The sequence below is a fragment of the Cicer arietinum genome, chromosome 6 (genome assembly GCF_000331145.2).
Source record: "Cicer arietinum cultivar CDC Frontier isolate Library 1 chromosome 6, Cicar.CDCFrontier_v2.0, whole genome shotgun sequence".
Lineage (NCBI taxonomy): Eukaryota > Viridiplantae > Streptophyta > Magnoliopsida > Fabales > Fabaceae > Cicer > Cicer arietinum.
This window is the reverse complement of record NC_021165.2, coordinates 3,401,908-3,429,077: the sequence shown is the minus strand read 5'-3', so window position 1 is coordinate 3,429,077 and position 27,170 is coordinate 3,401,908. Positions and strand designations below refer to the sequence as shown.

The window sequence follows — 27,170 nt, the reverse complement described above, 5'->3', positions numbered from 1 at the left end:
TGGTTTGGAATTATTTCTGAAATTTTAATCTATTTTGTTTAGGGATTTGCTTGAGCAAAGCATGTCCTATCTTTTAAATTGATAGATGTCCCTCTTAGTATTTCTTTAATTTTATTTTATGTTGGTGAAACTACCAATGCATTATCAATATGCTAATACTTTAACTTTTAAATCTCTTCACTATTTACACAAAATAAGAAAGGGGTTAGTGTTGAGTCATTTTTCTCTATTATGCAGACCAATACCAATGCCGACTACCATAATATTAAGTTTCGACCAGAAGAATTTCAGGAAATACTACTAGATAGTATTTAATACTTCAGGAATTATATTTTGAAGTATTAAATACAAACCTTATCTAGCAGTATTTCTTGAAATTCTTCTGGTCGAAACTTAATATTATGGTAGTTGGCAGCAGTGGTTTGCATAATAGGGAAAAATGACTCAACACTAACCCCTTTCTTATTTTGTGTAAATAGTGAAGAGATTTAAAAGTTAAAGTATTAGCATATTGACAATGCATTGTAGTTCCATCAACATAAAATAAAATTACAGAAGAAACACAAGAGGGACATCTATCAATTTAAAAGGTAGGACATGCTTTGCTCACAAGCAAATCCCTAAACAAAATAGATTAAAATTTCAGAAATGATTCCAAACCACACCATGCACGAAATGGACGGATCCAAGATAGCGGTACAAAGTAAATTTAAAAAGCTTGACATATACCTAAAGGTTTCAATATCTCAGTACACCATTTGAGCTAAAAAATCAATAATCACAAGCAAGCTAATTGTTACATCTGACACACTCTTGTTGCTTTCATATGACTTCCATGGCTGAGGTTCCAACACAAAAATGCCACCCTGTTCAGAAGGAAGATTGCATTGTCAGTAATATATTCATAGAAAAGTTATTTTAGTGTATGGTTTACCAGAGAATATGTGCACTATTAAATCAGTCAAGTTCCGAGAACCAATCAGAGCTTGAATAAAGAGGAGAACCGAAAAAATGCGTAGTGGAGAGATGTGGCTGGGAGAAAGAGGGGACAAGAAAACAAGCATGATTTACCAAGATAAAGAAAATGGTAAGAGACAAGCGTAGATGTTTAGAAGGGTTCATGCAAGCGTGGAATATAATTTGATGCTAGACAGGTTCCATATATCATTATATTATGTGGTTAAAACATAATAAAGAAGAAAAAAAACAATAGGACAGTATGAGATGATACTTACTGGTCGGAGCAGCTTCCAAGTCTCTGAAAATAATGTAAGTAAGCCGTCATCTCCCCAATTTAGATGTATCCATTTTGATACGCTCAGACTGCAAATAATAGTTGATAGATATAGATGGGTAAGTCGCGTGACACTTATGAAATTCTTTTTGCCTGCAGCTTAGTAATGAATAATGCTTTGTGAGTAGAAAAGCAAGTGTGCTCATGCTTAAAAATGAAAAACTACAATATACAGGTAATCCATTTGGATATCAACTATCCAACAGAAGTCAACCCAAAAAATGGGGCACAAACGGCCCCAGAAAAAAATAAAGATAATCAGAGACAAACAACTTTGAACAGGACTTTAGTACCCAAGAGGCATACGAATGCCAATTTCTGCCTACCTACCCTCAAGAGTTTTTTGTCCGCAAGGAAAATGTTTTATTTAGTGAAGCAAAAAAAGCAACCACAACTTACCAAAGAATAGTATCACAGTGCTTTCTTGGTGAGTGCCAACTCTGAACAAAATTTTCTCGTTTAAAAGAAACAACATTAAACCGATCAACTTGCTCCAAACAAGAAAGCTCTTTTGAAACCTCTTTCGTATCAACATTTGATGGTACAGCAACATTGTTCTCTTAATGGTCTGTATGCTCTTGTCCTTGAGTTTGGTGACCTTAGACGGTTTATTCGCGGCAGACAATCTAGCAGTTTTTCTCAAATTCCAATTTGCATCTGCCACTCGATCTAGCATTTCAGATTACGGAGTTGACAAGTATGATATTGGGATTTGGTCATTTTGGTATTGCTATTGATGATGTAAGTTTTCCTAACTTTAGTACCACTGCTATCAGTCATTAACATATTGACCTCTCATAGTGTGTTAATTCCTGGTGAGTTGGGGACCTTTATCCTCAATCTCACAAGGCGCAAAGCCGTGAAGTGGAGGTGCTTATTTAGGATTTTCCCTCTATTGTCCTTTTTGACCAACACAAATGCTGGAATTTCTTTGTCTATTCGAGTGGGTGATCTTAATCGTTCGATAGAATTTTATGAGAAGGTCAGGCTCAATCCTATTTTAAGTCGGTTCAAACTTCAGAGTTTTTATTTTCTTTACACAACATGAAAATGATTATGTGGTTGCCTGCCATTTAGGCTTTTGGTATGGAGCTTCTTCGTACACGTGATAATCCAGAGAACAAGGTATTATGACTCACTTTTTATGTATTTTTCAGTGTAATCTGCCTTATGTTCTTTTGATGCGTGTTTGTTTAGAAATATTGGTACACTAAATATCTTTGGAAGTCTTAGGTTTCATCTTGCTTGTTTCCCAACATTTGACACTTTGGGCATGTGCTTACCTTCTTTCACATGTGGCCCTTTTATGGCCTTTTCTTGGGCAGTATACCATAGCAATGCTCGGTTATGGTCCAGAAGATAAAACTACTGTTCTGGAGTTGACTTACAATTATGGAGTCACCGAATATGATAAAGGAAATGCTTACGCTCAGGTAAACGAAAGTTCCTCATTATCTTCTTCTTTTCTTATGGAATCTTCTGACGAGGTATCGTTGTTGTGGTCATGATATGAAGTTTTGATTTCTGCACCAACAGAAACTGCTGCAGTTTTCATTTTTAAAATAATTGAAATGCTTTCTTACCCTGTATAGCCATAGTCACTTGCCTCTAATTTGAAGATGTTTTCTTTTATTTCTCCATTTTACAGATTGCAATAGGTACAGATGATGTGTACAAAACTGCCGAAGCGATTAAACTATCCAAGGGAAAGGTTACTCGAGAACCTGGACCACTGCCTGGTATCAACACAAAAATTACTGCATGCTTGGATCCTGATGGATGGAAAACGGTATGTCTCTTTGAACTTACGATTTAATTTTTTTCAAAGAGCAGTTCATTCAAAGGTTTAAGCTGGAAAGTGAAGGCTTGTGAATGGTTTTATATTTAATATATCGTCACATGCAAGAACTTGTTGGGGTTGAAGCTTATAATGCAATCTCATTTTTCCATGTGTGGAAATTTAATTTCTGTATAACAGAAGGAGAATGGCAAGGATCAAACTGTTAACTATTTGGCCATAGAGGTTATGATACCATAATAAAGACAAACCCCTAAAAGATGAAGCTATTTGGTGAAAGTGTATGAATAAATTTTTATTTTTAAACTGCCTTGTTGACCTTCAACAAACAGCCACAATTTTACGTGTATTGCAATTTAATTTTATTTAAAAGAACGGCCTCTGCAAATTTGAAAGTTTAAATCACTTCGATACTATTATTAGCTTAAAATCATTTGCGTATCTTCACCTAACAACGTAAGCTCTTGGGATGGTTAATTCATGCCATAATATCAGTGTCTTTAGGTTATGTGATCTAAATTTAAATCCTTGTCGCCCTTTGTTGAGATCGTACATCGCGGTGACCAAATTAATCCTCAGTAAGGCTTGAGTATTCCTCATTTTTTTAGTTAGCTTTTGAGGTTTAGTTAGGTCCAAAGTCTAAATTCTAAGATGATATTAAAAATTTTACTTGTCCACACTCCAAGTGTGGGCTTGGCCCATTAAGCAAGCACTTGATGCTAATAGCCTGACAAGGCATGTTGACAAACTCTTTATGAGCCTCCCATGTAGATGTATTCAGTAAGTGTGGGCTTGGCCCATTAAGTCAAGAAGCATACTCATTTTTGTAGAATACTGATTTCACCCTCATCTGCTTTTCGGCTAGCACCCCTGGTTCCAAAATGTCTTTCTTCTGACTACTTAACTTCCCTCTCTGTTTATGTAACAGGCTTCTCTATCTGCCCATCTTCCCTTTTTATCTAGTCTATTGTTCAAAAGAAGATTGAAGTTTTCTTTCAACATTTTGACGTGGAAATCTTATTAATGTACCATATGTTATTCACAATAATCAGTTATCGAAGTAGTATTATTTTGTGATGGTAGAAAATATTGAAGTATCGATATTGGTCTTGTGACAAAACTTATCCATCTGCCCCTTCTTTTTTTAAATCCATAAATTGGATTTTGGGTGTTCTTGTGCCAACCGCACTAGTTAAAATTTATGAGTATGACTCATGGCTCCCAAATTTTTGGAAGTGGCCATTATTAGTTTGTGTTGTATATTTGCATTCAATGCATCACAAGTGAAGTTTTCGCTACTATCTGCTTGGGTGTGTGGAATCCATCTTACACAAGAACGCACACCATATACTAGACTTTTATTTTTCTGGTATAATGTATAAACAAGTTTTATTGATCGTTTTTAAACAAAATTAAGATTTTATATGTTGAGTGTAGAGCCTGCATATGTTTGATAGTGTTATTTCTTCTCATTTGGTACTATCTATTTGTCTGTTGGAGAGCTAGTGTGTTTATGTTGTTTGTTCAGATTTAGTAATGAAGCATTTGAGACTAACTAGTTTTTCTATCCTCTGATGTTCAGGTTTTTGTAGATAATATTGATTTTCTTAAGGAGTTGGAGTAGAAGAGTATTTAGGCAGGTCATCATCATAGCAATCTTGTAATATCCGTACCCCTCTGCCAAAGAATTGGTGTCTATGTGAAGGAAAAAGTTATTTTATAATAGCCAAATCCGATATTGTAGAAATGTAATAATGACTTTAGCAATGACCCTTGTAACAAATGCTAGAACAACATAGTGGTTGAATTACTATACAGTTCTTTATTCAATATATTGTTTGATGGTTCATTTAAAACGCAAGTAATTTTGTATCTAATGCTATAACACTATTTGATACGCATGCATATATGAACAAGCGATCTTGATTTTACTATAATAAAATTGTATTGTGCAGTATTTGTTTTAGTAGAACATAAAGTTCAATGATATAAAACACATAGTTCAAGATTTTGATATTTTACTTTCATATTTCATTAATTTGTTATAAAATATAAGTTATTAATAATCGGAAGGTAGGGAGAGGTTGGTGATGATAGTGTTGGTTGCGATGCCTGCTAGTTGTATTGTCATGGTGAGTAGAAAAGAAGCAGATGATAATGAATGGAATAATGGTTGGAGAAGGCAAGAGTGGGAAAGCAAGGTTTAGCATCTGTGTGGCTATAACTTTGTGAAATTAAATAAATAAAGGATCTAATAATAATACGAAGGTCCAAGGTTGGATGACCACCTTTAACATAATATTAACAAATTATTAGTAATAATAATGTTGACCATTTTTAGCAATAATAATATTGACCATTTCAAACAAAACTATTTTTTAGTTAAATTTTTTAAGCGAGTCATAATCCCTTTTAAAATTTATGATATGCCAACATAAAATTATATTACCAAATAGTTATTAATTTTTAAAATTATGCTAAACATTTGAAACTCTGTTTATTAAATACAGTTTTTTAATTCAATAATTAATTACCTCTTATTTCTGTGCAAAAGAAATAATTATTTATTTCAAATTTTCTCTTCATTTTGTTTCATTCGAAATATTTGTATTTAAGCTGTCTGAATTTTTTTGTAACAAAACACTCTATCAGTACTAAAAATATAAATAAAAATTGATTATATAAAATTGACATATTTAATTTATCAATTCAAATACATCACTTACATTTCACCAACTTTTGTTTATAGTTTGATAGAGAGTAGTAGTGTTTTTCACCCAATAAAAAATAGACATTAAAACATTCATAAATTTACTCTTAGTGTAATATAGGAGGTTGTTATCAATATCAACAACTATCTATAGATTCTTATCTGTGTTCATAATATCACAGCACAAAAAATTATAAAGTTTCCATCATGAAATTCCAATATTTCCCGCCCTATTTTTTAATCTTACAAAATCGTTTATATTTATTTTTTTCCCGAAATTTCTTTATAGGCTAATGAAAAATTATCTCATATACGAGATAATCAGAAACTTTCACTTATTTAAATAGAAATTTGAGCTTAAAATTCTAAGAATTGGACGGATCATGCAAAATGGATCCAGTCCATCTGTTTTTCGGATCCGGATTCCACGTCGAAAAAATTTGGTGCCAAATATGAATGAATGAAGGAAAAAAGTAATCACACCAAAAATGTTTTTTTGATTTTCTCATCTATACATTATACTAAAGCAACTAAAGCAAATATGATAATTTGGCAAGTTTGACACGTGTCGGTTAAATAGAGTTTCAGGAATATATCAAATTTCTATTAATAGAAATAATAATTTATTGTGCAAATTTTGTTTTTTAAGAATAAAATTAAACTTTCATTACATCACAACCTTTATACATGATTTGTCCGTTGAGAAGTTAATAGCCAATTAAAAAATAAGAAGAATGAATTAAAAATAAAAGATTTTTTTATTAAAAAATAAAAAATAAAACTTCCATTGTATCACGACTTTTATACATAGAATTTAGTGGCCAATTAATAAATTAAAAATAAAATACAATACACTACGACTTGACACAGTTTTTTTTTTTTGAAGATATTTTGTGTGCGTCCGTTGAGAAGTTAATGGTCAATTAAAAAATTAAAAATAAAATACAATAAATCACCACTACTTGATAGTTTTTTGAAGGTAACTGTTTTTTAAACACTATTTTATCACCTACGGCTTCAAATTAATTTAATTAAAAAATTTATAGCCAATTAAAAAATTAACAATAAAATACAATACACCACTTTTTGAAGGTAATTGATTTTTAAACACTATTTTATCAATTACCGCTTCAAATTAATTTAATTAAAAAATTTATTTTATTTTATGAATTCTTTTAGTGTCTTCAGACTTTCTTTCTTATTTCGTACCGTTCTCTCCTCAATAATCTCTCATTTTTTGTTTCTCATTTATAAATATCATTCATATTATCTCATCTATACACAATTTCCTTTTAATTTTTTCTATTTCAAAGATTCGTTATTTATTTTTGTGTTTATTGTTCTCCGATGTCCCAAAAAAAATCAGATTTTATTGCTTCAATTTCTCCAAGAAATGAGTCATTGAATTTGATTGTTAGAGTTGTGTGATTATGGTTTCTGTCTGATCTCAATATCAAACATAAATTTTATGCTATAAAAATGGTATTGATGGATGACAAGATTTAATTATTTTTTTTATAAATTCAAAGTTTTAAATTATACACAAACTTATTTGTTATGTTATTAATTTAACAAATTTGTGTTTCATATTGTGTCTTTCTTTTATAAAGTCAAAGTTTTAAATTTTACACAAACTTATTTGTTATGTTATTAATTTAACAAATTTCTGTTTCATATTGCTAGGGTGATAAAATTTTCAAGCAACAGTGCCAAAAGCTCTTATTCCTCGATTTGAGACTACTATTCGTGAGAGAGTTGTGTACAACTTTCGTTCTCTCGTGTTGCGTGTAACTCTGGAGCATATAGAACAACCGAACACTAATTCAAATTGAATTTACAAAATAGTATAATGGTCCGAGAATTAGAAACCAGTTTGGTCACAGCCTCTCCGTACTCATTGATTTTATTCCCAGAAATTCGAAATGTTGACATGGAGTCCCTGATTGGTAAGTTTATTGCAATATGTCATTGTTATTTTATTTTAGTTATTCACAGTTTAATCATTATTATTATTTTTAAATAGATGTCATGAGAATTTAAGTTGAAGTGGGACAAGTCAGAGTTTATGAAATGAATGGTGTCAGTACAAAATTTAAAGGTATTGAGCTAGAGTCAGATGGGTGAGACTTTTTATACTATATAATTTTTTTCAGTATTTAATAATTTTCTCTATTAATTATTAACTAATTTTATTTTCTTTATGTAGTATAAGGATTGAATGTGCACTGTTTGGACCCTATGTTGATGAATTGGATGCATATTCGCAATCTGGTTATAATAAAAATGTTGTTGTACTTGCTCAGTTTATAAAAGTGAAGATGTTTAATGGTAAAAGCCAACTACAAAATGCAATGAATTGTATTAAGTTTTTATTCAACCCTGAAATTCTTGAGTCAATTTCTTTCAAATTCAAGTAAGGTTAAAAGTAAACTAGAAGTACTACTAACTAACTTATTCAAATTTTTTATTTTATTCTTTTTATTAAAATACTAACTTTATGCTACATTATCAGACACTCGCATAACTTTGATTCACCAACTCAACCATTGACTCATAAGAAGGATACTTCTCATTTGAGTTTAGAAGAAGAACTTTTAAGTCTTTTCCAATGCATGACTATAGAGGAACTTAAGGATTGTCAAAATGTAATTTTCACACTTTCAATGTCATATCTATTACGGTTCATTTAGTTTCGTTAATCATGTATTATATTTATAATTTTTACTTCTTTTGTAGGACATGGTTTGTGTTGTCTTTGGTACAGTTAAACATATTCTTGGTGAAGGTGATTGGTGGTATGGAGCATGTGTATGCAACAAATGAGTTGTTATTGAATCTAAAAGGTTTTTTTGCCCAAAATGTAAAAAATATGTATGGACAATTGTGCCCAGGTGTGTTTAACAAATAAAATTCATTTATGTTAATTTATCAAATTCCTTAAACTATTATTGATGTTAATAAATTTAATTATCTAATTTTGATAAAAGGTACCGTATACTGATTCTGCTACCTTTGTCATATTTGATTATGACGGAATTTCGCTAACAAACAAATCATGTCTAAATTTGCTTCATGAAATGGATCAAGTCCGTATATTTTCTCAATTTTATTGTATCTTCAACCTTTATTTATTATTGATGTGGTCTGATTATGTTTATTTTGATGATTTGAATTAATGTTTTTAACAACAATGTGAATATTAGGATCCACAATCTGACACCGTGCAAAAAGAAATCGGAGATTTGGTTGAAAAACAATTGTTATTTAAGATAGAGGCAAAAAATGATCTGAACTCAAATTTTTTAAAAATGATGTGATCACGGGAAAAACATCGGTGATAAGATTTATATACCAAAGATGAATTTCGTTCCATCTGATCCAACTTTCCCATTTAAATTTCAGATAAGACAATTTCCATTGTCATTGTGTTTTGCAATGACTGTAAATAAGAGTCAAAGTCAATCTCTTTCTCAAGTTGGTTTGTATTTAAAGCGACCTGTATTTATTCATGGTCAGTTCTATGTGGTTATTTCACGAGTAAAGTTCAGGGAAGAATTGAAGATTGTTATTTTAGATGAAGAAGGAAAACCATGTACGGACATCAATAATGTTGTGTACAAAGAAATTTTCAATAATTTGTAAACATGTATACGACATTCTTTTTACGGTAATATTTATTTATTGTAAGTTACTTTTTGTATGGAATTGAATTGATAATAAAATTCATATTATATCTTTAATGTCAATGTTAATAAAATTATATCTTAAATGTCAATCTTAATTTAAATTATTATATTATATAACTTTATATAATAAGATATTTATCAAAATAGTTTTATATCTGTGCGACGCGGGTTACCCACTAGTTTTCCTTTTATTTTAGACACTGAGTTTGCTTAAACCCTAATCTCATTCATTCTTTCAAAAAACACTAGATTGAGTTTTGATTTAAATTACAATAATACCTTAAACTTAAATTAGCATCCTCTCTCTTTCGGTCTTCCTCCTCTCTCTCCCTCTTGCTTCCAGAAACACGAACGACTACACGAACCTGCTCCTCGCCTCGCCGTTGGCCTTTCGTCAAAACTCAAAAGGTTCGGATTTCAATTTCGCATTTTCGTTTATCATCAGAATTGACGTTTGGAGTTTTGTTTTGGAGTTATGTAGTCAGTTGCGGACGTCGCGGCCGCAATCGCAGTGTTGCGTCGCTTCGCGGCGGCCCTGCGCTACGCAAAACGGTGTTGCGGCGCGGATTAAGGTTGCGGCCGTAGCGGTGTTCTTCGCGGTGCAATCGTGGGTGGGAGATGACGAATACACGCCGGGAAGAAACGCTAGTAATTTAAGGATTGAAAGTCAGAAATACCCTCACTTTTTAAAATGTTTTAGGGTTTTTTAATTTCTTTTTTGTCCTTTTCTTTCTAGGTTATTTTTAAGTATAAAAATAAAATAAGAAAGGGTATAGACATTCAGTAAGGTATATAACTGAATGTACATAAGCCGTTTGATTTTTTGTTGCATATTATTTGCATATTTGATTCATACATATTATAATTTTATATCTGCCACCCTAAATTTTTTTTAGTCAAGCTCCGCCACTGAAGATGGATGAGAAAAATGGAAGAAAGATCGAAGAAGAAGCTGAAACCCGAAACCAAAAGCAGAACAACAGTAAAAAGCGCAAGCAAGTTTTCCCATACGGAAACTACAAGAGTTACTACAACTATCGAGTATTCTACTATTCTTCTTCTTCTTCATAATTTCCTCTATTTTAATCAAAACCTTCAAATTTTACAATTTTTGTCGATTTGATGTTTTTATTTCAGATTAGTGAAGGCGTGGATGAAGATCCTCGGTTGAAAGTGTTCAGGAAAGAGTGTTTGAAGGGAAGGAATGTCTTGATATTGGCTGCAACAATGGCATAATCACCATACAAATTGGTATTTTTTTTATGATCCTTTCCAATTTGATAAATAAGTGATGCTCTATTTATTTCAGCTTCAAAAGATATGTGTTTTACTCATTAGAACGTTATTTCAAGTGAGCTTTGAGTGTTGCAGCTAGTGAAACATCTAGGTCAGTTTGATGCTCATTGCTGTTGCATTGCATTACCCTGCACATTGAATGAAATGTTAGTCTAGTGGCCTCGAGACTCGAGAAGGGTGGCTGATTAGTGTCCATTGTTTTCTGCAAAACATCGGTTTTCTTTTCTAAATTTGTGAAGGGATAGTCCTTAACGATTAAATGATATGCTAATGATGAATTGATTTGACTGGTTATAGATAATCCTTAACCAATTCAACTAAATATAAATTAATTCAATTTACAACACAATTTATAAGCAATCAAATGAACTCCAAATAGAAAAGGAGTAAAGAGGTAAGGGAGAAGAAAATAGCATTGTCTTTCATACTGGTTTCCAGTCACTTATCCGGAGCCCCAAAAGCTAGAGATCTTAATTCCTAAGTTTGACATACCTCAAAACTAATTGTACAACTCATTCAACTGATTAGGGTGAAGCATATTAGCACATGAAAATGTTCATTTTATGTGATAATTTACATTTCCAAATGTAATTTCTATCACGGTGATCTAACATTTATCTCCATCCCAACAGCACTGAAGTTTGGCTGCCGGAGCATTCTTGGAGTTGACATTGATTCCGGTAAGATTCATATCTATTCTAATCTCAATTACAGAAGGGTATTCTTTAAGTTGAAATATTAGATTTTCTCATTTTAAGTTACTATGTGCGGAAGGTATATACCTAATGTAAATGCTCAAAATGATACATTAAATTTGAAGAATGGATCTTTAAAACTGAATAATTAACATCATTTTACTTAAGCCAACTCAAGCTATTAGCAAAACCTCCCTGTTATACTGCATAGCTGTATGAACTGGTGGATATTGTGCATGAAGTTTCGTTACTCTTTAGTAAGAAAATATCGAGATTCCAAAAAATCATATTTGAGATGCAATCTTATGATATCTTAAGAAGTGTACAAAAGACTTTTAACTTTGTTCTAACTCCTGAATCTTTATTGGATACTTATTAGAAACTAAGTGCAATATGTAATTTTCAATTACATCATTAATCCTTAGGAAGTCCTCATTTTTTAAATCCTAAATTGGTTATTTTCATCAACTGTTTATTCTTTGGTTTTCCTGGGTAATGCTAGATCGAGTGGCAGATGCAAATTGGAATTTGAGAAAAACTGCTAGATTGTCTGCCGGGAATAAACCGTCTAAGGTCACCAAATTGGAATTTGATACGAAAGAGGTTTCAAAAGAGCTTTCTTGTTTGGAGCAAGTTGATCTGTTTAATGTTGTTTCTTTTAAACGAGAAAATTTTGTTCAGAGTTGGCACTCACCAGGAAAGCACTATGATACTATTCTTTGGTAAGTTGTGGTTGCTTTTTTTGCTTCACTGAATAAAACCTTTTCCGCAGAAATTGGCATTCCTATGCCTCTTGGGTACTAAAGTCCTGTTCAAAATTGTTTGTCTCTGATTATCTTTATTTTTTTCTGGGGCCGTTTGTGCCCCATTTTTTGGGTTGACTTCTGTTGGATAGTTGATATCCAAATGGATTACCTTTATATTGTAGTTTTTCATTTTTAAACATGAGCACACTTGCTTTTCTACTCACAAAGTATTTACTTCATTTTTTATTACTAAGCTGCATGCAAAAAGAATTTCATAAGTGTCACGTGACTTACCCATCTATATCTATCAACTATTATTTGCAGTCTGAGTGTATCAAAATGGATACATCTAAATTGGGGAGATGACGGCTTACTTACATTATTTTCAGAGACTTGGAAGCTGCTCCGACCAGTAAGTATCATCTCATACTGTCCTATTGTTTTTTTTCTTCTTTATTATGTTTTAACCACATAATATAATGATATATAGAACCTGTCTAGCATCAGATTATATTCCATGCTTGCATGAACCCTTCTAAACATCTACGCTTGTCTCCTTCCATTTTCTTTATCTTGGTAAATCATGCTTCTTTTTCTTGTACCCTCTTTCTCCCAGCCACATCTCTCCTCTACATCCAAGTGCATTTTTCCTGTTCTCCTCTTTATTCAAGCTCTGATTCGTTCTCGGAACTTGACTGATTTAATAGTGCACATATTCTCTGGTAAACCATACACCAAAATAACCTTTCTCTGAATATATTACGGTACTGACAATGCAATCTTCCTTTTGAGCAGGGTGGCATTTTTGTGTTGGAACCTCAGCCATGGAAGTCATATGAAAGCAACAAGAGTGTGTCAGAGGTAACAATTAGCTTGCTTGTGATTATTGATTTTTTAGCTCAAAGGGTGTACTGAGATATGGAAACCTTTACGTATATGTCAAGCTTTCTAAAATTTTAATCTATTTTGTTTAGGGATTTGCTTGTGACCAAAGCACGTCCTACCTTTTAAATTGATAGATGTCCCTCTTAGTGTTTCTTCTGTAATTTTATTTTATGTTGGTGGAACTACCAATGCATTATCAATATGTTAATACTTTAACTTTTAAATCTCTTCACTATTTACACAAAATAAGAAAGGGGTTAGTGTTGAGTCATTTTTCCCTATTATGCAGACCACTGCTGCCAACTACCATAATATTAAGTTTCGACCAGAAGAATTTCAGGAAATACTGCTAGATAAGGTTTGTATTTAATACTTGAGGAATTATATTTTGAAGTTTATTCTATTAATAAGCATTAATTTTGTTTGGCCCATTTATTTACTACTTACTATTTTGTTTAGATGCTAATAGATGATATTAACTTATTTGTAGATTGGATTTAGAAAAGTAGAAGCGATCACTTCAGAATTGTCGGGTAGCAAGACTGGTTTCAATAGACCAATTTTAGTTTTCCAAAAATAACCCATGCAGAAAGCCATATGATGAGTCAATGTGATTGTTCCCTGTAGAGAAGTGTATATTATATATTTTGTGATCGAGTGATTATTGTCTATTAGTGATTGCTAATAGACAATCGCTAATAGACAACAAGCTTTTGCATGCGATGAAGATGTTCTTCAAGATAATGACTTACATGCATGGAAGCAAATTTTTGGTTGAATGAAAATATATATTTTGTCTCGTGTGTATTTTGCTGTCAATATTGATTCCCACATAATTTTGGATAGGGTAAATGCATCCATTGGTACTTTTAAGTTATTTGTTTTAAACAAATTAGAGCTTTTAAGTTTTTTAAAAAGTCAGTTCTTGAAGTTTATAAATGCATATTTGGTTAACCTTTTAAACACATTCTGGTTACAAAAAACCATACATGTTCAAAGATTCAAAATAGAAAATTCAAAAAGGATCTTGTATGTACTTCAAACCGATTACATAATTGATCACCAAAAAATCTAAAACAGAACATTTTAAAAAACCAGTTAAAATTTAAAATAAATATATTATTTTGCCCAATTTATTGGCATCTTTCACTTTGTTGATGGTTTAGATGTTCTAACATCTTCGAACACAACAAAAGTTTGCTTATATTTTATTCAAAAGTAAGTAGTATTAACTTAAAAATCAATGAATGGATTAACACATATCACACCCTTAGATTCTTAAATTGAATTTCATTCACGAAGTGAAATAAAATTTATTAGGTTATACCAATATGCATGTCAAACCACCAACCAAATTATTTTGGTGGTTGGTGTCAATGAGTGAAAACAGTTATTTTATTTTCAACTAGTGTCAACGAGTGAAAGTAGTTATTTTCAACCAATTTCAATGTTGTTTTACCTTGATGATACTAAGTACATGTTTGATTATACTTTTGAAGGAGTCAAAATTAATTTTAGAAGTGTAAAATTGATTTTGAATTGTTAGTGTTATTGTGTAGAATTGATTATAGTTTGAAGTTAGGATTTATAGCTTCTAAGTTTAACTATGATTTTAATACTAAAATTTATTGTTCAATTTATTTTTATATAAAAATATTATAACATAATTTATTTTATATTCAACTCACTTTTAACTAATATTAATTTATTCAAAATTAATTTTAATCATTGTAGAATTAAACAGACACGGGGTGGTTCATTTTTAGTTTAATTTAAATTGATGGAAGAATGAAATTTGAATTGATGGGTCATTTTTAGGGATGTAAATATTTGTAGTTTAATTTTGGAATGAGATGTTTATATATATATATATATATATATTTTATAATAAAATAAATTATTTTTTATTTTGTTGTTTTATTTAGTCTGAGTTTACTTTGTATGTTATTATAGCCGAAGGGACAGATATGATATTGGTTGATGAGGCTGCTATATGTGTAGATGCTTTTTTCTTTTGGTCTGAATCAAGTACTCTTAAGTAAATGAAAATCTACCAGCTTGTTCCCTCGCTTTTATGATGCTCTTTTCATAACACTGATATCTTCACAATTGCACATCATATTGTAGTTTTTCATTTTTAAACATGAGCACACTTGCTTTTCTACTCACAAAGTATTTACTTCATTTTTTATTACTAAGCTGCATGCAAAAAGAATTTCATAAGTGTCACGTGACTTACCCATCTATATCTATCAACTATTATTTGCAGTCTGAGTGTATCAAAATGGATACATCTAAATTGGGGAGATGACGGCTTACTTACATTATTTTCAGAGACTTGGAAGCTGCTCCGACCAGTAAGTATCATCTCATACTGTCCTATTGTTTTTTTTCTTCTTTATTATGTTTTAACCACATAATATAATGATATATAGAACCTGTCTAGCATCAGATTATATTCCATGCTTGCATGAACCCTTCTAAACATCTACGCTTGTCTCCTTCCATTTTCTTTATCTTGGTAAATCATGCTTCTTTTTCTTGTACCCTCTTTCTCCCAGCCACATCTCTCCTCTACATCCAAGTGCATTTTTCCTGTTCTCCTCTTTATTCAAGCTCTGATTCGTTCTCGGAACTTGACTGATTTAATAGTGCACATATTCTCTGGTAAACCATACACCAAAATAACCTTTCTCTGAATATATTACGGTACTGACAATGCAATCTTCCTTTTGAGCAGGGTGGCATTTTTGTGTTGGAACCTCAGCCATGGAAGTCATATGAAAGCAACAAGAGTGTGTCAGAGGTAACAATTAGCTTGCTTGTGATTATTGATTTTTTAGCTCAAAGGGTGTACTGAGATATGGAAACCTTTACGTATATGTCAAGCTTTCTAAAATTTTAATCTATTTTGTTTAGGGATTTGCTTGTGACCAAAGCACGTCCTACCTTTTAAATTGATAGATGTCCCTCTTAGTGTTTCTTCTGTAATTTTATTTTATGTTGGTGGAACTACCAATGCATTATCAATATGTTAATACTTTAACTTTTAAATCTCTTCACTATTTACACAAAATAAGAAAGGGGTTAGTGTTGAGTCATTTTTCCCTATTATGCAGACCACTGCTGCCAACTACCATAATATTAAGTTTCGACCAGAAGAATTTCAGGAAATACTGCTAGATAAGGTTTGTATTTAATACTTGAGGAATTATATTTTGAAGTTTATTCTATTAATAAGCATTAATTTTGTTTGGCCCATTTATTTACTACTTACTATTTTGTTTAGATGCTAATAGATGATATTAACTTATTTGTAGATTGGATTTAGAAAAGTAGAAGCGATCACTTCAGAATTGTCGGGTAGCAAGACTGGTTTCAATAGACCAATTTTAGTTTTCCAAAAATAACCCATGCAGAAAGCCATATGATGAGTCAATGTGATTGTTCCCTGTAGAGAAGTGTATATTATATATTTTGTGATCGAGTGATTATTGTCTATTAGTGATTGCTAATAGACAATCGCTAATAGACAACAAGCTTTTGCATGCGATGAAGATGTTCTTCAAGATAATGACTTACATGCATGGAAGCAAATTTTTGGTTGAATGAAAATATATATTTTGTCTCGTGTGTATTTTGCTGTCAATATTGATTCCCACATAATTTTGGATAGGGTAAATGCATCCATTGGTACTTTTAAGTTATTTGTTTTAAACAAATTAGAGCTTTTAAGTTTTTTAAAAAGTCAGTTCTTGAAGTTTATAAATGCATATTTGGTTAACCTTTTAAACACATTCTGGTTACAAAAAACCATACATGTTCAAAGATTCAAAATAGAAAATTCAAAAAGGATCTTGTATGTACTTCAAACCGATTACATAATTGATCACCAAAAAATCTAAAACAGAACATTTTAAAAAACCAGTTAAAATTTAAAATAAATATATTATTTTGCCCAATTTATTGGCATCTTTCACTTTGTTGATGGTTTAGATGTTCTAACATCTTCGAACACAACAAAAGTTTGCTTATATTTTATTCAAAAGTAAGTAGTATTAACTTAAAAATCAATGAATGGATTAACACATATCACACCCTTAGATTCTTAAATTGAATTTCATTCACGAAGTGAAATAAAATTTATTAGGTTATACCAATATGCATGTCAAACCACCAACCAAATTATTTTGGTGGTTGGTGTCAATGAGTGAAAACAGTTATTTTATTTTCAACTAGTGTCAACGAGTGAAAGTAGTTATTTTCAACCAATTTCAATGTTGTTTTACCTTGATGATACTAAGTACATGTTTGATTATACTTTTGAAGGAGTCAAAATTAATTTTAGAAGTGTAAAATTGATTTTGAATTGTTAGTGTTATTGTGTAGAATTGATTATAGTTTGAAGTTAGGATTTATAGCTTCTAAGTTTAACTATGATTTTAATACTAAAATTTATTGTTCAATTTATTTTTATATAAAAATATTATAACATAATTTATTTTATATTCAACTCACTTTTAACTAATATTAATTTATTCAAAATTAATTTTAATCATTGTAGAATTAAACAGACACGGGGTGGTTCATTTTTAGTTTAATTTAAATTGATGGAAGAATGAAATTTGAATTGATGGGTCATTTTTAGGGATGTAAATATTTGTAGTTTAATTTTGGAATGAGATGTTTATATATATATATATATATATATTTTATAATAAAATAAATTATTTTTTATTTTGTTGTTTTATTTAGTCTGAGTTTACTTTGTATGTTATTATAGCCGAAGGGACAGATATGATATTGGTTGATGAGGCTGCTATATGTGTAGATGCTTTTTTCTTTTGGTCTGAATCAAGTACTCTTAAGTAAATGAAAATCTACCAGCTTGTTCCCTCGCTTTTATGATGCTCTTTTCATAACACTGATATCTTCACAATTGCACATCATAAACTCACTTAACATCTTTAAAGCCACTCAGTTATGATTGTCCGTGCATTTCTGCAATTAGACCTTCACTCTTTCGGATAAATCTCTCATCACATGAATAATATATTTTTTATTTTTATATATTATAAAAATGATTTAATAGATATTTTGTCATATTAAAAGGACAGTTAGTTTTAATTTTCAATTTCTTTTTTCTAACTATAATTTCTTTTATATTATTTTTTCTAACTATGTTATTTTCTAATTATTATTTTTCATTTTATATTTATGATAAATAAATATACTAATAATTATTAAAGATAATTGTAAAATTATCATTTTCTTTGTCTCATTAATCATTATTTTTTTTATGTATATAAAATCTCAAATGCAATAGTTATTTTGTAACATGACGAATATAATATAGGCTACAAAACCACATAAGTCAAAATGTCAAATATAGAAAAAACAGCAGTGTGAAAATGGGGCCATAATAACACCCCAAAGAAGGTGATGCCTTACTCAAATTTCTAAAACAATGGTCCAATATAATTATGATCATAATTACCTCATTACTTTTCCTTTATACGTTTTCTTCATTTTTGACCTCACTTGATAACGCTCGTCATTATGGCACTTTAAGGGACCAGTACTACACTAATTAATTCCTCACAATATATTAACACCCTTTTCTTTGCTCTTTCAAAATGTTCCTTCTCATTCAACATCAACTATGGATTCCAAAGAAAATTCAAAAGGATTGCAACAACTTCAAACCTTTGAGATCAACCAAGAACAATACACTTCACCATATTTTATTTCATACCCTTCTTCCATAACCCTTTTCACCTCAAAATCCCACTATGTGCTAGAGAACACAAAGAGAGTACTCTATGTACCAAGTGAAGGCTATTATGATGTTCCTCGTCATGAGGAACATTCTTTTGAGAACTACTCGGACTCGTCGAGTGATGTAGATTGTGATTCATCTGATGAAGAAGTGAGTTTGGATGATGAAAAAACAAAGAACAAGATTGAAGTATTGGCTGCAATGGTTGGAGTTGATACTAAGGAACCTGCGGTTGTGTTGACTGAAGTAGTGAGACTTCTCAAACGCTTAAAGAGAGAGTAAACTACTAATCCTATTAATTACTATTAATACTTCAATTATGCATTGTAGAATTTTACTTATTCTACTTTTTATTTATGTTGTGTTTGCATTTTGGCTACCGCTAGCTACAATTTGTAGCTTTGTAATATCTATAGTGCAATTATCTAGGATTTAAGAGCATCTGTGTGAAAGAAATTAGTTTGATGATGAAAATTAAAATTAAAATTAAAATTTATGAGTCTCGTTGATTTTCTATGTATTTTATTTTGGTGTACTTGAATAGGAAACTCTCAATGTTGAACTTGATTGCACTATCTTTATTCTTACAATTGAATGAAGTCTATAATTTACAAAAATAAACTTTCACAACCTTATTTTCATGATTTATCTCAACTTCGTATTATCTCTTTAAGATTAGTTATTTGTAAAAATCGAATTTTGACCACATTAACCTTATCTTTTAACTCTACGTGAAAACGTTGTCTTGCTAGCTTTTATTTGACCCTTTTGGATCAGGTATCACAGTATATATAGATGTAAAATTGAATCGACCTATTTATGTGTTTTTGAGCGAAATTAATTTTGTTTTTATAATTGATTTTAAAGTTAAAACTTATAATTGTTATATTCAAATTTACTAATCAACTCATTTTTAAGTAAATGTATTTAAATTTATGATTATCTTAAATTCATCCTATTTTTAAAATTAACTTTTGTCACCTCATAATCAACATGCACACTATATGTGGTTTTGGCTAATCTTTCATTCTAATTATCTAAAATGAAATAATCCACATATTGGTAAAAAAAGTTAATGGATTAGGATATTATGGAATATTATAGCCAAAACCACATAATCATCCAAACATGCACAAAAACATATATGTGTCATACATGCACAAAACACTGATTATAGTAGACAGGACTGTCTATAATATTTTAAGATACTCATCCAAACATGCACAAAGTAGACAGGACTGTCAAGCCATTTTGTGTGCCCTTATTTTTTTTAATCATTATTAATTTATTTGATAAAAAAATTGAAAAAATGATTTTCGAAATAAATTAAACAAAACTATTTAATCTATGTTATGACATAGTAGAGATTGCAAATAAGTTTTTCAATAATTTTGATTTGGAAGCCGTTTTTCAGTAGATGCAACTATAACAGATCATATTGATCTATAAATAATTTTTACATTATGAAAATAAGGTGTTACTATCAAAATCATGAGAACTATAATATATGTTATCATATATATGTTTTTATAAGTATGAAGATGTTCTAACTTAAGCCATAATAAGTGATGATTAAAATCTTTAAAATACTAAACAAAACTCTAACTACTTCATACGATAAATATTTCTTACTATTAAAAATAATGAATTACATAGGATTCTTCTTTAAATTTAATGTTTATTGCGTTTGTTAATGAGTTTTTATCAATTTTTTTGGCATGTCTTTTTTTTTTGTAAGCTTTTATTAAAAGACTCGTCCACAAACTCAATGTTCTATACAAAATTGATGAAAATAAGGATACAACATTATGATTAGAAAAATAGAAACATAGGGATGAAAACAAAATTGATCCATTCACGGATGTGAAAAAACAAAGAGACCGCAAATAAAATTTATTCAAATATTTTTACCTTCAATTCTTTTAGTATAATAAATATTCTTTTATTTAGTTTGATTACATTTTATTTTATTATACTTGTCATTTTTTTAAAATTATAAGTTTTTATTTGTTTTAAAATATATATATATATATATATATATATATATATATATATATATATATATATTACTATTTGAATCTTTCATGTTGATATTTTATAGTTTGAATGTTAGATATCAAACTTAAAAATTATATAAAAAAATTAATATCAAATTTAATTATTACAAATTATAATTAATGAAATAATAAATAAATAGTTTAAAATATCACAAAATTTAAATTATAAAAAAATGTTGAACAAAAAAAATAAATTAACTGTATTTTATATTATTTCCAATCAAATTCATTCTCAAAACATGTGTTTTCACAATTGTTTTCTCTTCTCTCTTATTGGCATCAATTTACTTTAATAACATGTAAAAAATATTGTTACGATAAGCTCCAAATATGTAGACAGATATTGAAAAAATTAGTATCACTCTAAATATTTACATATAATATATACTTTTTTATAAAAAGAGTCGGTGCCCATTAGTATCACTCTAAATATTTATATATAATATATACTTTTTTTTTAAAAAAAGAGTCGGTGGCACTCTGACCAGATTAAGGTAGTATTTAATAAATTTGAACTGCTCCTAAACAAGATCAGACAAGATATATATTTATTTATTTACATGTTATTTGTTAGTAATTTAATATTTATTGGGTTTAGCCTATTTAAAAAAATGTAAAATATATAATTTAAATGTCAGATGAAATTAAAAGAAAAAAAAAACTATAATAAACTTTAAACTAGACTTAAGTCTAAAAAATTAATTGTATGTTTGACATAAACTTTTTAAAAATCTAACCTGACCTCAACTATTTCCACCCCTAAATATTTCCACCCCTAAATATAGTGATATGGAAGAAATTTGAATTCATTGTTTTGACTCCACCACAAAAGACTACGTGATAGAAAACATCAATTACAAATTTTACAAACTTTAGAGATAGATGGTACTTGGATGACTTTGCAAAAAGTAAAAAGAAATCACCTCATTTATAACTGTATTGAAGCAAAATAACTAGCTAACACATTTTTCTCTAGTAGCTAACACATTTTTTCTCTATTAGCCAACACATTTTTCTCTAGTTGAAATCAATAACTATTTTCGAAAAATTATTTAAGTTATATTGATTCATAATCTTAGTTATACCAATATAATATTTCATTAACACATTCTCACCCATAGTATAGTGATTATGGTGATTGATTTATTTGTCAGAAGTAGCATCACGAGTATGATCTTGTAGATGGCGGCTTCCATGGCAATGGCAAATTGTTTAGTGTAGAAGAAAGTCCTGCAAAAATAAAAGTATGGACAGATAATTGAGAATCACTAAGTCTTAACTAGATTATACAATTTAATAACAATAATGACATCAGAAATTAATATGCTACCTAAAAATAAAGAAGTGTTTGTTCAACATCACAAATATAGCTTAATGAAAACAATTGATACAAACATAAATATAAAGATGTACTGGTCAATACCAGAGTTATTATAGTATAAAAACATAAAACAAGTTGAGCAATTTTAAGAGATAAATCTCCTATCATTACAAAATTTGACATGGCCAATACAATTTTTTATATATTTAAAATTTAAACCAAAATAATAACTTCCAAATAATACAAAACAAATGTAATCATGGGTAGAATAGACACCACCAAAAATTACCTTCAATAATTCGTAAGAACCATTATTTTGTGACTTTTCAGCCATATATTTTCCTCAATCAATATATTATCTACTTTTCGATAACCTGGTCAATAAACAGAAGTGCAACATACCATCATGAAAGTCTAAATAAGTCTAAATGAGAAATGATAAATATGAAACTTTCATTTTAGATCTCACATTCTAATGAATTTCTTTAATATAAGCTTTCTAACATGATATGCGGGCTATAAAAGTGCAAGTGTACAGTTTCTTATTCAGACAACAAACTTGAACAAGTAAAAGGAGAAACAAAGACTATCCAAAACTGCGAAGAAATATTTTAAATAAGGGCAACTAAAAGTACATTTGCAATTTATAAGATTGTCGGTCAGTATAAAAAACTTAAACCAAACTGCGTTGCCACTTATCATATGGCACATGGATAATAATCGTCAAGTAACATAACAGGAAAAGGGGCTACTTCAGACATTAATGTTACATGAAAACATAAATACACAATGCTGTGTGCCACATTTGACATTTATGTACAGCACTAGGACCCAAGCCACAATAGTCCGTATTTTATACTTCACAATTGTTTGTAGTCAGTCAGTCACCTTACACCTTAGGAGCTATGCAATTTGCCAACCTTCCAGCACATTTGTCGTATCCATGTCCATGAGTACATCACTTGAATATTCTTGACCAAACACTTGGGGGAAGATGCGAGCAAACAACCACGTGGCAGCTTCATATATGTATTCTACGAATCTTCATACGATTCAAGCTTGGAAATACAACAAAACACAAATCATCAAGGATAAGTATGGTTACAAAAAAAACTAAGCAGCAAAAGAAACAACATGACAACATAAACCAGAAAATTACCATGCTTGATATTCATTTGGAAGAAGTTAGACGCTGCAGAGATGACATCCAGCTACTTGAAGTGCCAATTTTACTACCTTGCCCTTGTCCAAGGTTGGAAGGTTCAGCAGACAAGTCAGGCTTCAAAGAGTTCCTTTTTGAAGTACCATCGGGAAAGTATGAAGTAGAGGGCATACTTGCTTCTCCAAAAATCTACCAAAAAGAGAATAATTACTAAATACTTTATCTATTCAATTTTAGACACAATATGTGTGCATCACATCCCCCACAGGAAAAATGAATTATTTAAGGCAAAATTACTTACATTCTTGTCAAGAGGGATTTGTGAGCTCAAGTTTCTACCGGCTGGTGGTTTAAACTGCACTTTAACACCAGAACCAGTAGCATTTCCTGATCTAATTCGCTCTTCACCGTGCCCTGAATATGCATTGAAATATGTAAATTTGATCATAATAAACAAGATACTTGATCAAGTAGAAAACTAAAAGCTATTGCATCCATCTTCCAATAGAAGAGTTTAGAAGACGCATAAAAGGGTTCAGCCAACTTTGCGCAAAAAATACCTTTGTCGCCTTTACTATGAGCTTGTCTAGCAACCAAGATAAGTTGTTTCTTGATAAGAAACATTGACAATTTATAAATGACATACTCTACATAAAAGACAAACCTTGATGGTTGTCAATATCCACTGGAACTGCGTGTCGGTTATTTGCACCAGGAACTGGCTGTCATAAGTCATAACACAATTTTAATATTGTCAGAATTACAGAAAATACATTACAAGGAAGGCTCAAAACTGTATGTGGTGGGGGGATCAAAAAGCAAATATACTCACAGATAAGGAAGGCTGCACTATATGCTTCTGTGATTGCTGATACTTTAAAATAGTCCAATCAAAAATGTAATCAAATTCATAACCTGACATACATAGAAGAAAAAGAGGGAGGAAAAATTAAAGAGGCCCTTTTGACATGCTAGACTACTTCTTAGGAAAGACATTGATCAGTACAGTTTAGTGAACAACGGAAAGCATGGTTGTATACAGAATATAATTAACACCTATTAAATGAGTCACCATTCAAGAGAAAATGAGGACTTGTCCTAATCTAACCTCCTCAATGTGTCTACCACATGACTTCTTTGACATCAAGGATTACGTAAGTTAGCAAGTAACATATTCGGGTGCAATAGACAAATTTTAGTTATAACTTGCTAGCTTACTTCCGCTCATATTTTAGTGGATGTAAGTTAGCAAGTTATACCTTCGGGCGTATTTGACAAATTTGTAGTTATAACATCCTAAGTCCTAACTTACATCTACTAAAAAATGAGTAAGATGTAGGTTAGCAAACATATATAAGGAGCCTCATGACGTATTAACATAAAAATGAATTCCTTTACATACAAGAAGACAAATTTAATGAAGATTGATAATAATGCACATGCCCCTAAAAGAGCATTATGAATAAAATGGTGCAATTCATTTTTATATTATTTGAAAAATGGAAAATAATCACCTTCCCGAGCAAATAGATCTCTAAATAGGCGCTTCAAGAATCCATAATCAGGTCGTTGATCAAATGTCAACGAGTGGCAGTAATGGAAGTATGAAGCAAACTCTACGGGGTGCGATTTGCATAGTACCTTTTGGAAACAAAAGTAAAAAATATGTCAGTTATTTTATGTGGGGTAGGGGTAGGGGGTGCTTCACACCACACAAACGCTTAAATACCAACCTCGATAGGAGTTGACACCTTCTTCTGACATATTTTATCATACTTCTGTTTCTTTGTGGCAGCCTTTAGACCTTGCCATGGAAGGCTAAACACAAATATTTAGTCATTCAAATCAGGTTGAACAAAATGTTGCAGGAAAAATTAGATAGGACAGAATGCCATACCTTCCTCTAAGGAAGTATAAAAAAACATATCCTAGTGATTCCAAATCATCCCGTCGACTTTGCTCTAAAAAATAATATTGGAAAGAGAATGAGTTGACATTTATTCAAGCCGAAGGGTTAATATCTTCTTTTAGCTTTGACTTACCAATCCCAAGATGAGTATTGCAACTTGCATATCGAGCAGTCCCTGTTAAGTTTTTGTTCTCCCTGTGAGTTACATTTGTTAGTAACATTCAAAATGAAAATTAAGATGAGTGCAATTTACAAAAATAAAATAAAGAACTAAGAAAACAGATTCTGTAGAACAACCTGTAAGGAATGTGGCGATTGGTTGCGGAGTCCCGATATCGTTTTGCTAGCCCAAAATCAATCATGTAAACCTGACAAGAACAGGACAATAAGAACACACGAATGGAACCTTAATAAATTAGCAACAAATAGTTGATGGAGGGGCAAGTCCAACTCATTAGCAATAACAAGATAGTTACCTGGTTGGCCTTCCGACCAAGTCCCATGAGGAAGTTATCCGGTTTAATATCTCTATGTAAATATCCTTTAGAATGTACATATTCTATTCTAGTGATCTGCACAGAACAAATATTTAAAATAAAAAATAAAAAAAGAGTGAGAATTCAAAGAATTAGTATTCAAAGAATTAGAATTCAATGAAAATGTATGATAAGATCTAACAAGCCATCCAGCATACCATTTGATCGGCTAACAGTAACACAGTCTTCAATGAAAACTTCCTTCCACAATACACAAAAAGATCCTCAAGACTAGGCCCCAGTAAATCAAGAACAAGCACATTATCCTCCGCATCAATGCCAGACCATTTTGTGCTTGGAATGCCACCTGCATCAATAAAGCCATAATCTCAACCTCACAACTTGCATTTCTACCTCCCTAAAACAATTAAAACAAAAATCTAAATGTTGCAAAATGCATACTTCCTCCTTGAAGAATATTGTAGAGTTTTGCTTCATAAAGTAGTTGTGGATGCTTTGTTTTACTATTTTCCTGCAACAGTAAAAAAGGAAGTGTTAGCATCATAAATTTCTAAACTTAAGTTTCGGTGGATTAAGAACCTAGTTAGCAAAGTAACGCATGCTGAATTGCTAATTCATGTATACTAACACGAAAATTCGAACAAGTTTCGGTGCAAAAAACACATGCTGAATAGCTAATTCATGTATACTAACAAGAAAACTCGAACAAATTCCGGTGCAAAAAACACATGCTGAATTGCTAATTCATGTACACTAACACGAAAATTCGAACAAGTTTTGGTGCAAAATAACGCATGCTGAATTGCTAATTCATGCGTACTAACACAAAAATTCGAATATGCAACTTCAATCAGAAAATTAGGGCACGGAATCGCATACAAAATAGAAAAACCTACGATGAAGAGACTTACGATTTTGACGGCAACGATTTCGAAGGTATCAATATGCGTAGCTGCAGCAACAAAGGAAAACATGAAAAAGCGATAAGAAGTAATAAACCTAATATAAAGAGTGGTTGTGAAAACAATAACGGATGAGAGAGAGAGAGAGAGAGAGAGGAAGCTCGCTCACCGAGGTAGATTTCACCGAAAGAACCGCTTCCGATCTTGCGGCCGAGCTTGTACTTGCCGCCAACGATGCGCTCCATAAGTCGAAGGTTCCAGAAACAAGTGAAGTAGAATTTGGAAATCTACCGCAGCATAAAATCAAAACCAAAGAAAGTAGGATTTGTTGTTGTCGCTGCTTTTGTTGCTTTTCGGCACTGAAACACGAGGGAAACCAGAGCCACACGCTACAGAGAGTGAAAGAAAGCCCATATAGACAAAAAAAAAATGC

The 27,170-nt window shown here is 30.8% G+C and overlaps 4 protein-coding genes and 1 long non-coding RNA gene across 7 annotated transcripts; 4 read left to right on the top strand and 1 right to left on the bottom strand.

The window, feature by feature from the left end:
• The first annotated feature begins 1,577 nt into the window (after positions 1-1,577).
• On the top strand, positions 1,578-4,952 carry LOC113787194 (probable lactoylglutathione lyase, chloroplastic). The gene is made up of 5 exons (XM_027335998.2): positions 1,578-2,276; positions 2,372-2,419; positions 2,620-2,727; positions 2,943-3,083; positions 4,675-4,952. The coding sequence occupies exons 2-5, from the start codon at positions 2,381-2,383 to the stop codon at positions 4,714-4,716; spliced, it is 330 nt and encodes a 109-aa protein (XP_027191799.2). The 5' UTR covers positions 1,578-2,276; positions 2,372-2,380; the 3' UTR covers positions 4,717-4,952.
• Positions 4,953-7,651: 2,699 nt separating this feature from the next.
• On the top strand, positions 7,652-10,073 carry LOC140920936 (uncharacterized). Its single transcript, XM_073370311.1, has 9 exons — positions 7,652-7,748; positions 7,844-7,922; positions 8,009-8,215; positions 8,315-8,447; positions 8,539-8,610; positions 8,790-8,888; positions 9,006-9,077; positions 9,205-9,394; positions 9,784-10,073. Exons 1-9 carry the CDS (start codon positions 7,652-7,654, stop codon positions 10,071-10,073), a joined length of 1,239 nt encoding a protein of 412 aa, XP_073226412.1.
• Positions 9,755-13,917, top strand: LOC101503755 (probable RNA methyltransferase At5g51130). The gene is given in 10 exon segments (XM_012716702.3): positions 9,755-9,896; positions 10,385-10,529; positions 10,626-10,674; positions 10,677-10,739; positions 11,417-11,464; positions 11,982-12,201; positions 12,550-12,637; positions 13,021-13,086; positions 13,400-13,468; positions 13,601-13,917. Coding segments are annotated over 9 exon segments (819 nt in total). The 5' UTR covers positions 9,755-9,896; positions 10,385-10,403; the 3' UTR covers positions 13,691-13,917.
• Positions 13,918-15,313: 1,396 nt separating this feature from the next.
• LOC101503537 (uncharacterized) lies at positions 15,314-16,747 on the top strand. The gene is made up of 4 exons (XR_189942.4): positions 15,314-15,467; positions 15,851-15,916; positions 16,230-16,298; positions 16,431-16,747. It is a non-coding gene; the product is annotated as an uncharacterized lncRNA (long non-coding RNA).
• A 4,989-nt stretch (positions 16,748-21,736) lies between these two features.
• Positions 21,737-27,166, bottom strand: LOC101502150 (casein kinase 1-like protein 3). Of its 3 annotated transcripts, XR_001144061.3 has the most exons (17): positions 26,907-27,166; positions 26,747-26,787; positions 26,277-26,346; positions 26,033-26,181; positions 25,815-25,910; positions 25,636-25,706; positions 25,472-25,533; positions 25,327-25,390; positions 25,163-25,247; positions 24,944-25,070; positions 24,262-24,344; positions 24,094-24,151; positions 23,731-23,843; positions 23,427-23,618; positions 23,156-23,325; positions 22,557-22,641; positions 21,737-22,176 (listed from the first exon to the last, which is right to left on the bottom strand). XR_001144061.3 is itself a non-coding variant. In XM_012716696.3 (15 exons), exons 1-14 carry the CDS (start codon positions 26,980-26,982, stop codon positions 23,439-23,441), a joined length of 1,275 nt encoding a protein of 424 aa, XP_012572150.1. In that variant the 5' UTR covers positions 26,983-27,166; the 3' UTR covers positions 22,855-23,325; positions 23,427-23,438. The 3 variants fall into 3 exon arrangements, 1 of the variants encoding a protein (XP_012572150.1); XR_001144062.3 differs by lacking the exon at positions 22,557-22,641; XM_012716696.3 differs by lacking the exons at positions 21,737-22,176; positions 22,557-22,641 and having other exon boundaries at positions 22,855-23,325.
• Positions 27,167-27,170: the final 4 nt, after the last annotated feature.